This window comes from Oratosquilla oratoria, chromosome 8 (genome assembly GCF_046742065.1).
Source record: "Oratosquilla oratoria isolate Oo_2021 chromosome 8, ASM4674206v1, whole genome shotgun sequence".
Taxonomy (NCBI): domain Eukaryota; kingdom Metazoa; phylum Arthropoda; class Malacostraca; order Stomatopoda; family Squillidae; genus Oratosquilla; species Oratosquilla oratoria.
The window spans coordinates 71575735-71587022 of record NC_134784.1 but is presented as its reverse complement, the minus strand read 5'-3'; the positions used below and the strand labels follow the sequence as shown (position 1 = coordinate 71587022).

General features: G+C 37.2%; 1 protein-coding gene across 4 annotated transcripts in view; it reads left to right on the top strand.

Moving 5' to 3' along the window:
- Positions 1 to 1585: 1585 nt before the first annotated feature.
- TBC1D5 (TBC1 domain family member 5) overlaps positions 1586 to 11288 on the top strand; it is a 53607-nt gene continuing 43904 nt past the window's right edge. Inside the window, exons 1-5 of one of the 4 annotated variants that reach the window (XM_076189399.1) lie at positions 1586 to 1739; positions 7501 to 7608; positions 9505 to 9587; positions 10524 to 10825; positions 10947 to 11075. In XM_076189399.1, the coding sequence (XP_076045514.1) occupies positions 9542 to 9587; positions 10524 to 10825; positions 10947 to 11075 (477 nt within the window). In that variant the 5' untranslated portion in view covers positions 1586 to 1739; positions 7501 to 7608; positions 9505 to 9541. Of the gene's footprint in view, positions 1740 to 1773; positions 1913 to 7500; positions 7609 to 9504; positions 9588 to 10523; positions 10826 to 10946; positions 11076 to 11288 lie in introns of those variants that run through there. The other 3 variants (XM_076189396.1, XM_076189398.1, XM_076189397.1) reach the window with 3 other exon arrangements.

The following is an 11288-nucleotide window of genomic DNA, read 5'->3' as shown; positions in this document are numbered from 1 at the left end:
CACAAAGAACCCACAGTCGGGATAAAAGGAAAATTAGAAGAAAGTATGACTTCTATATTTCTGCTAATAGCTATAGCCCTCTTCAGGAAAGTATAGGTTACAATAAATGTTAGAGACATAAATACAATTGAGATGTAAGTGGAAGGGGAACAGACATAGCAAGAAACAAGCCTTTGCCCTGCGCGACGGAATGTCTGGATTCTGGCTATGTTTCCCTTCCACTTACATCTCAACTGTACGAGTATTTGTGTCTCTAACATTTCTTGTAATCTGTACTTTCCTGGAGAGTGTTATAACTATTAGCTGAAATATAGAAGTTATACTTTCATCCAAGTTTCCATTTACTCCGACTGTAGGTTGTGATATATATATATATATATATATATATATATATATATATATATATATATATATATATATATATATATATATAGTGTGTGTGTGTGTATATGTGTGTGTGCTTGCGCGCGTGAGTGTATGTTCATGTAGCCTTAATATATATATATATATATATATATATATATATATATATATATATATATATATATATATATATTTATATACACGCATATGTTTTTAGAGCCTCAGCAGGTTAAACTGCATATTCGGTGTGGATATCAATATATGATACTCCCTTCTCACATTCTTGTGTGTTAGATTAGATTAGATTCAGATTGAAAAATATCCCTCCAATCCCGTCAGAAGCTTTCTGACTGAATGGTAGACCACCTCCACCATTTTCAGAGATATGGACAATTTCGTGCCATCAGCTAATCAGGTCCCACCTGCTCACAAATGGCCTTCAGCATAGATTCCGATATGAAGCATGACTACAGTGCTTTAATTGGCATTCGATGATAAGAAATATTGTTTGGCCTCGGCATAACTAATTTGCTACCGTGCTTCCTGGTTGACTGTCAGTTGTTCTTGGGACTAATACAATACGGATTTCAGTATCGGGTGGTATTTGTTCTCTCATTCTGTCTGTCGCCAGGCCATTTTATTTACCTTTATATATCCACATACCCTCGGGGGTTGTAAGGGCAACATTGTGATAATTTCTTCAACACGGTGAAGTAATTTATATATTTTACTGAGATCCCCACATAACTACAACAACATATAACAACCTAAACCTCAAATTAGGATAACAAAAGCCCACGATGTGACGCAGTCACGATATTTATTTTTCCTTTTATTTTATTTTCGTTTCTTTTCTTTCATTTTGTGGAGCTCCCGCAGGATACACACTGTTCCATTCGCACAAGACTTCATCTATTTTTTTTATCTAAATAATCAGTATGCACAGCTGTTCTACGTAAATTGATTACAAAAACGAAAATAATTAATATACTTGATTTCCTTCTCTGTTACCTAAGTCCACTCATCTTTTTATAATGTATTTTACAAAGTAAAATGTAATAATTGTAATACCTAGTGACAAATTTTGATGCACATGACAATGAAAAGCAGAATTTTAAATTTCAGTTTAACTATTGAATTTTAACTTACGATTTTAATATCTAAATACCTTTCTCATTTCTATATAAGTGTAATAATTACAAGCTGCATTTTACTTTCACATGTAAATTATGGTACCTCAGTTGACTTGAACAACGTAAATAGTAAACATTGCTACAGATCCGTCTGCTACTGTGACAGTTCGCAGATGATATGTATCATTAATTCAAATTAGAAGGAATGCCTTAACGCTGATTGGAATGCTTTGTGGATTAATGGTAATTATAATTGTCTTTTGCTGATAGGTAGTGAGTTATTTGTATTGTGTTTATATACTTTACTTACGTATTTACTTCCTGCCGTCACATGAAGTAGGCGTATCTGAGGGATCATTGGCAAAAGAATCGTGTAATTGTTTTGTTGAAAACCTTTATAAGAAGTCAGAGTACATGTAAGTATGCTGCATTACTTTATACAATTTTGTTTCATTGTATTCAACATAAATTCAGATATGTATTTGAAGTGATAGTGCATAATTCTATTAAAGAATGACCAAGTTTCCTGCTGATGACGAATGACGTTCATCCACCACCGGTAGGACAAGGTGGCTATCATCTGGATATATGGAAAATAAACACGCTGTATATTGAAACATAATCACATGTATAGAATACACAAGTCAGCATTTTATTTGTATTCAAGCGTGTTCCCCTCCATATTTTATCATTCCTTAAATTAAATCAAGCTGCAATATGTACCATATATTTTGTCTAGTTTATTTAGGGGAATGCATTATTTTTTGTTGTATCACACAAAGGTCTTAAGATTTTGTACCAAGATATTTGTATGAATTTTATGATAATTTGAACACAGGACCCAGTGGTGGGTACCTAGTACCTGCAAATGTTGTGTTGCAAGATTGAAGATGGCTATCAGAAATAATTGTATCCTCACTACCCATCTTCAGTTCTGAGAAATTGTAGCCCTGAGGGCTGATACATCCCTAGGCTGGACTAAAATATAAATATATATATATAGTATTATTTTAGTTGTACACATCTGTGCAATATAGCATTAGTAAATTAAATATTAATTTTATAGATTATAATATATCAATGTAACATGCAATTTTCTTGGTGGAAATAAATAACAAAGAACCCTGCAACAAGCAAATCTATGCATGAATGAAGCTGCTAGGAAACAGTCCAGATGCCATGTTGTCGTCTGTCCAGCCCAGTCACTGTCAGTTAGACGATGGCTTTCATGTTGTGGACCAGGTGTTCTCCAACTCCAGGTGATGTTAATAACTGCTGTTATAAAGACAATAGGGCTTCCTTGGGCTTTATGAGAGAACATGGGAGTTCTACCATAGTCTGTTAATTACCTGAGGTACAATAATAATCAGGCCGTCAGCATCTGTGACGATGACCCAGATCTTTAGAATTTGAGGTACCGAACTACTAAATATAAGTTAGGTTAAGTTAGAATAGGCAAATATATCATCCTTAAATTTTTTTGATCTCAGCATCTATCAAAACAAACATGGCGTATCATTGAACCACGGAGACTTTGTATGTTAGTAAATCAGTTTTAGCAACTCTTTTGTTATTGATTTCCAGCAAGAAAATTGTATACTACGTTGATGTATTATAATTTACAAAATAATTAGTTTTCTGTTGCTATATTGTGTAGGTGTGCACTTCTAAAAATTTACAATATATATATATATATATATATATATATATATATAATATAATTATTTTTTCTCCACTTTTTTAAATCGTGCTAACAACTGGTGATTATTCCATTTTTCTTGGGTCGAAAGCAATATAGCAAGACACAGTACATCCACAGTCGGAATTATTTGATCGACATCACCGTCACTGAGGATTCTATTCAGGTATGACAACAACAATTAGTCCATCAAGGAAACATACCAGCTTAACCACGAGCTACAATTTGGTCTTGGTTTTCTGTAAAATTAAGTACGGACATCAGTTAGCAGTTGACTTAGTTCCTCGGGAGTAGATTAACTCTGTTTGTAGAATTTTATAGGCCCGCTAGCTCAGTTGGTAGAGGAATGGCTCCATGATTTCATGAGTCTCTGTTCGAATCCGGGAATGACAGTCGGAATTATTTGATCGACATCACCGTCACTGGGGATTCTATTCAGGTATGACAACGACGATAAGTCCATCAAGGAAACGTACCAGCTTAACCATGAGCTACAAGTTGGTCTTGGTTCTCTGTAAAATTAAGTACGGATGGCAGTTAGCAGTTGACTTAGTTCCTCGGGAGTAGATTAACTCCCAGTTTGGAAAATTTTATATGCCTGCTAGCTCAGTTGGTAGAGTGATGGCTCCATGATTTCATGAGTCTCTGTTCGAATCCGGGGACGACAGTCGGAATTATTTGATTGACATCACCGTCACTGGGGATTCTATTCAGGTTTGATGCAGCTTGAAGGGATTTCTCCCTGTCTTCTCTTTTTCTACATGAGGGAACAGGGGGGAGGGGTCACTGATTAAGTAAAGTGGCCTAGCTGTGGATGTACTGTGTCTTGCTACATTGGTTCCGACCCAGGTCAGTGGGCAGGATACAGGGGTAACCCATCATCCACGAGGAGATAAGTTGTGAGTGAGGAAGGGGTGTGAATGTTTACATGCCTTTGAGTTGGCTACCTCCCTTATAAGGGGGAAAAGCTCTTGGTTTATTGGTATAGATAGATAATACGCCAATGTGATATGTTTTTCTTGGTAGAAATCAATGACAAAAAACCTTACTAAAAGCAATACACTACCCAACAGCCACAATGAGCGCTTTGAGATGCCATGTTTGTTTTGATAGATGTGGAAGTTGAAGAAATTAAAGTACAATAAATTGTTCTGTTCTAACCTAACTTAACCTGCATTTAGGAACACAGTACAGGAATACCTCGCTATACAACCGAGTGCTATAAAGTAGGTAAAACAAATGTTGGGTGTATGTGAAAGCCCCAGGGGGCAAAAATTGAGGAAGGGGGTTCACAGGGTCCATGAACACCCCCCCCCCTATTTACATGTAAAACCCACATTGATATACAAATTTTTACATTGCAACCAGTCAGCTGGGAACATAACTTGGTTGTATAGGTACCTTTAATGCTAGAGGTTATCAGGAATGTTGATGGCCAGTTTTGGCATCAGATCGGACTTGGGGGTGAAGAAGCAATTCATTGTTTCAAGAAAAGAATGAAGATCAGCTCTGTAGCACTGTTTCAAAAATTTTTTGCCTGCAAGGCACTGGCAGGGATATATATTGCTATATTGTTTAGGTGTGCACAAGGTAGCCATCGGCATTGTCAAACTGACATTGATGGGACTGGACATACAATACAAACATGGGGTCTGGGAACTTGTGTCACAGCTCCATTCAGTAATGTATTTTTTTCTGCCAAGAAAAACATATGTTGATATATTTTAATTTACCAAATTAGTATTTTATTTTGTATTGATGTATTGCATAGGTGTGCATTTCCTTAATGATACAGAATATTGGTCTAATTTTGATATTGACCACATAGCAAATTTAATAGGAAAACCAAGCTCTGGTTTTAGTTCTATCTAGAAGAGCTAAGAATGGACACTTTCAGTTTAGTGATCTGGCAGACCCGGTACCTATTCCAAGGCAGTTTCCATTGTATGTATGCCCTAGGCTCTAAGGCTGCCTTAGTTGTAAATAGGAATAATGTGTAAAGACGTATATTTAGAACATGTTTGGAAGTACTCCTGGAGTATATTGGTCCTACATAGTAACATTTGCTATCTTCTCTTTTGCTAAAAGTGGCAACAAATACTTACCAACAACATATTATATCATAAGAAGTTGAAATTACTTTTGCTTTAATATATGAGGAGTTGATGGTAATTTAGTTAGGCGTGTTTTGCTCAAGAGGGGTTGGGCAAATAAAATTTTGTTTCTGGATGGGACCAGTATGCTCCAGTAGTGCCTGCTACACTTTAATAGTAAGATTAAGTTAAAAGTATTGTGTTTTATCAAAATAAAAGTGTCTTGGGTATGAAAGAATGTAAGGACTTCAACTTTTTGTGCCAGGATGTCATAAGTTGAAGGTTTCACAAAAAATTAGTGTGATGGGATGTTTTTCATATATGTTTCTGTGTATAATGATGATTGGGAATTAGATTATTATTATTCCAGAAGGGATAACTTTTTTTTTTAAGTTTAACTAATTTCAGTCCAATGTTCTGGTCCCAGCCTGGAATTTGTTTCCCATGTTCCCTTGCAATCACAGGGTCCATGGTGGGAAGTGGTATTTGTGAATAGGCATAGTATGTAAAAAGATGTATGTTTAGAGCATGCAACATTTTAATATTGATATAGAATTAAAAGTAATATGTTTCAACAGAAGAAAAAACATAATGGCAGTGGAAGAAATGTGAACACGGTATAATGTGATAGTGACAAGGCAAAAACGTGTTTGATAGGTTTTCCTATCTTATTTTGCTCAGCATAATGAAGATAGGTAACTGGATTATTATTCTTCAGAATCCATTGAAGGATTAGATGCCCCAAAGTGATATGGACTTGTTTGAACCAGAGTACGAAATATGGTGTTCTTGGTAAGATCTGAATCCTCAGGTCACTTGTGCTTCCTGTCTTGCAGTACAGCTACTAGACATAAATGCTGAACAGAAGCTTTGTCTTCATATCTGTGGTACCATTCATGTGGAATCCTGGTGTAAGTGAAGTGCTGGCTTCAGGTGTATACTTGTAGTTGGTGATATAATTCTGATCCACATTTATTTGATTTATATATATATATATATATATATATATATATATATATATATATTTATTTAAATTATATATGGGCAGGAGGTTCGCTTTTATGCATGTTTCGTTAAATGTGATGGATTGTTCAGTATTGATAAATTTCTTGAAGGTATTTTCTTTATACCTTAGAAAGGTCTTAATCTCTTTTGGAAGAGTAGAGATGACTTTACCGTAGGCGGTCATTGTTGCCAGATCCTGATTTTGGCCCCCTCGAGCCTTCTTCAGTGGCGATGGTGATTGTCTTCTCGTTGGTGTGTTCTTACTCTATAGTGGTAGGAGAAAGAATGGTTCCATGCAGAGTTGTCCCAGTTAATATACCGGTTCAGTGGGCACCCTGGCATTTGTCCTCACTCTTGATTGGCTGAGACCAATATTTGCGTCGTCTGATTGGTCTGCAGTCGTGTGCCTTATGCCAACTAAGACCTGTAGATTGCTGGCTTTTTTGGCATTCGTCCGCGCTTCTGCTTGGCTGAGACCAGTAATCACGCATTCTGATTGGTCCTCGGCTGTGCGCCTCATGCCAGCTAAGACCCGCAGATGCTTCTAAATTGTCTGCTACCGTGTGCCTTATGCTAGGTAAGACCCCCAGGTCGTTGGCTTGAATATTAAGATTAGGGGACAACTCTTTGATGTATAATGCCTCTAATAAAGGGAGACGTCTTACATCATTACATGTGTCCAAGATCTCTCTGCCATTTTTTAGGATTTCCCGTGTAAGGGTGACATTGTGCATTTGTCTTAGGTGGTTTATCGGTGCTCCAAAAGAAAGGTGGTGCGAAAGTCTTCAAGATAACTTCATGGATGTCATGCCAATGTTGGAAGATGGGAGGGTTTCACAGTCCCCTCTATTGCAATTAAACCTGTAAATGACATGCGCTTTTTGAAGTGTCTCTGTGTGTTGTGGACTATTCTTAAGGAGGAGATGGCTAGTCATCTTAGACTTATAATGAATAATAAAATTTAATATTTTGTCAGGGCCTGTTGGCTTGATATTTTGTTATATTATTTTCTTCATAATTCTCTCTTCTTCCTTGTAAGTAGTAGAGAAGGTGGCTTTATAGTACAGGTTTATTTTATTATTAATATTCTCTTTATGTTAGTTGCCGTTACCGCTCTAATACCTGTTATCGATAATCTTAGAAGTCTGACCATTGCTATATAATTCTAATGCATTTGCTGTTTCTTATTAAATTTCATGAATTGCAGGTGACTGTGCACTGTGCTGGAGATGTGAGATCTAACATCATTTTTGGTGTCCAGGTTTTGGAGTGTTTGGTTAATGGATTACCGGTTTTGCTATTTCTAACAAAAAAGGTACGTAATATTTCAGTTATCATGGATAATGTGACCACCTATGTTACCTGTATATGTTGGTCCTGCAAAAGGGATGGTGGAATTGCTGACTTTCGAAATCCATCACACTTCACTAAACAAGTAAAATTAGGAAAATGCATATCACATACTATGCTGATACAGGGATGTTTGTGCAGTTCATGTGTCTACACAGGATAGAAAATTACTTTTTGTACATCTTTATAAAAAGAGGGATATTTAGTTTATATGTGAAATGAGACTATGCCTGTCTCTCCTTGTTAGACTCAAAACAGGATCTGAGTATACTCTTAGAAATCAGTGGTGACAGTTTTCATCTTAGATAACCAGAAATCCACAAAGCAGAATTTCTTTCATGCACAAAGGGCATGACAGTGAAAGCACCCATGCTGTTTTTGGAACTGTCACAATTAGAAACTGCACTACAATAACAAACTTTCAACATAATCTACAAGCAATTTATCTACCTTGCTTGACTAAAAATCCATGGTACAGTTCCCCAGTAATCAGCTCAAGAACACCAACATAGATAGTGTCACCCCTTCAGAACAATAGAAGGGTGGACCAAAACTACACACCTCAGTTTGTATACAGAAATCAAAATCTATATATCAATTTTTTTGTTTTCCTTAAAAGAGAGGTAACTAAGTCAAAAGGCAAATACCTACTCCCACCTATTCCACTCCCTCCCTTTCTTCCCTCTCATCTTAACTCCTCATGGATATGCGGTCATCCCCATATCCTGCCCACTGTCCTGGGTCGGAAACAATGCAGCAAGATACACTACATCATCCACAGCCAGGCAGCTTCACTTAATTGGTGACCTCCCACCTCTCTGTCCCCTCATGTTGAAAAAGAGAAGACAGGGATAAATCCCTTTAGGATGTGTCAAAATATCATTTGCATATAACCACTCCCCATTCCCCACCCCATCCCATCCTTGCATCACAGTATCATCTTTATACAGCCATTCACCACTCACCCCTATCTCCTGCCTTCTCCTTTTCTTGCTCAACAGACATTCCCCTCTTGCTCAAAGCCCCTTAAAAAAAAAAAAAAATTACTATTGACAAAATACTACCCTTTAAATAACACTTGAGAATGAGAAGAACACAGCTCACCAGAATTCTTAAACCCATCACACTTCATAACAATAACCTTCTGCATTGTATTTGTTGGTTAAAGCATGAGATAAAACCTTGTAACCACTTAAACTGTTTCATAGTGATTTTTGATCACACATCAATCTTTTGGAACCAATGATTGAGGGAGTGTCTAGGAAGATGGACAGCAAAGCTGGCCATTTTCAAAAATCATCAACCTCCCTCATCTCCATCAGGAGATGCAGCCCTGCAGGGGTGACACTATATCTCTGCACTGGGCCCAGAATCTTTTTATCAACTTGAGCTGTATTTCTTGCACGACAAGCAACTGCTTTCTTCTCCCTACAAGTTTCAGCCATTGATATAGAAATGGTCCTACACTGATACAGCGTAGACAGAAGCTCAAAGTTTCTTTTTAGAGAGTTTTGTGGGAGGTTCCAAGGACCATTGCCAGCCACTCATGGGCTGGGGTCGGACTGCTTAGTGAAACTTGAGGCAACAATTGATTGATTGGTGATGATTTATTTATTTATTTTTTATTCATTTATTTATTTAGCTTTCATCCATTATGGACAAGATGCAGGGGTGACCTGTCATCCAGGAGGTGCCAAGATAAGAGGGTAGAGGGGAGTAGAGTATGTAGGGGATGGGATGGGTGGAAGTGGTTTCTATGCCTTTGTTTTTTTTTTTTTGGCTACCTCCCTTGTAAGGGGGAAAAAGCCTTTAGTATATGTATTTTCTCTTCTCTCACATTGATTTTGTACTTCTTTGGCAGGTTTTTAGTAGCTGGGTTAAGTAGCTGGATCTAAAGAATGGAGAGATTTAGACCAATCATCAAGCAGTCCATCAACTTTGTAGGTAAGTTGGTATTGTGGAGAGTTAACTATTTGTTTTGCTTGTGATTGTTTTTGTTTTTTTCTTGGCTAGTTAATATCACATGGAAGTAGAATAAGTATGTGATAATGATACTTCCAAATGGATTAAGATCACTCTTCATGTGAATATTGTGCAGGTGAATCAGATACTTGTCTGTAAGGGACGTACTTCCAGATGGTGGTGGGGAATCTTGGGTTGTAATGGTTGATGGTTGCAAGGCAGGTCTTTGTGCATTAAAACTGTGGAAGGTCTTTCTTGTGCATGACTTGGTACCATCATATGAATTGGTAGCCATAGCCAGTCTTCTCGGGATCTATATGTGGATATTAACTGCATAGCATTTGTGAAATTCATATTTTAGGGACTTCAGAGAAACCCCTAGTGAACCATAGTCACGCAGCATTCTTTTAGGATTGGAGATTAATTTTCACTCGCATAGAAAAATCTACCACCTATGACATACGATACATCTAAAAGAAAACGTATTAACACCCAGATCACAAAATAAACTCTTAAAGACAGACCAGCACACTTGCTACGCCAAACCTCCCATGACATCAACTCCATAGAAAAATTCCTCTCGAGAGGCAAAAAACATGCTAGTGCAATTGTATTCTGGGCACTTTCCAGCACTAAGATAATACCAGAACAGAATGGACCTAGCTTCAGAATCAAACTGGCAAAAATGCAACCATCACGCAGAGAATACTGAACACCTCATCTCACACTGTCCCTTTTTAATTATTCTCCTAGACAATAACATAATATTTCTTTCTAGATTGAATTTGGGCCTGCCAAGTAGGTAATACTTGTTACCAGGGAGCCATAGGTCTCCTGTAAGAGTGATGTGGGGCAATAGATTGATTGATATGTATATAGTATTTCATCAGTTTAATGTCACTTTCATATAATTCACAGATCCTCTGTCTGCTGCAAGTTTAGAGGATAATGACAACAACTTGGAAGCAACAGAAGCATCAAAAGACTTTGAGGATAGCACAGGTCATGTATGTACATCAGAAGAAAATTATTTTGGAGAAAAGAAACCCAAAAAGCTGTTAGGAGCATCTTTAAACTACAGTGATGAATGGGATGAGATCTATAACTGTAGTCGAGAGGACCTATGTTCTCTTGGGCTCAACGGAGAACTGAGGGCTTGTCGACTGCGATCGCTGTGCTGGCAGATTTATCTAGGAGTCTTGCCAGATGATTGTAAAGAAGTACGTAAAGGCAACTTGGATAAGGTTTAGTTAAAATTGATCTTGATGTATATATTCCATTATGTGGTTACTGTTATGAAATAATCGGAGCATACAGTTATGCTGTGTTCATATTTTGCAGTGGCAAGGAGCGTTGCGGAAGCAGAGGGACAAATATGAAACTGTAAGGTTAGGTGTTTTGACGAATCCAGGACTGGGAGATGATTCTTTGGATCCTTTATTAAATAATCCACTGTCACAGGATGAAGAGGTAAGGATGGTTTTCATACAATTTTGTTTAGGAATACATTCAGCTATGTTCTTGTAGAAGAAAAGTTTGTATTTAATGGCATCATGATCGTTATTGCAGACCTGGAACATGTTATGTGTTGTGCTTTTGTTAGTATATATGTTGGGTGTATTTGTGTTCTGTCAGCCCTCTATTTACAGACTTCCATTTCACTGACCTTAAGAAATCTTTGTA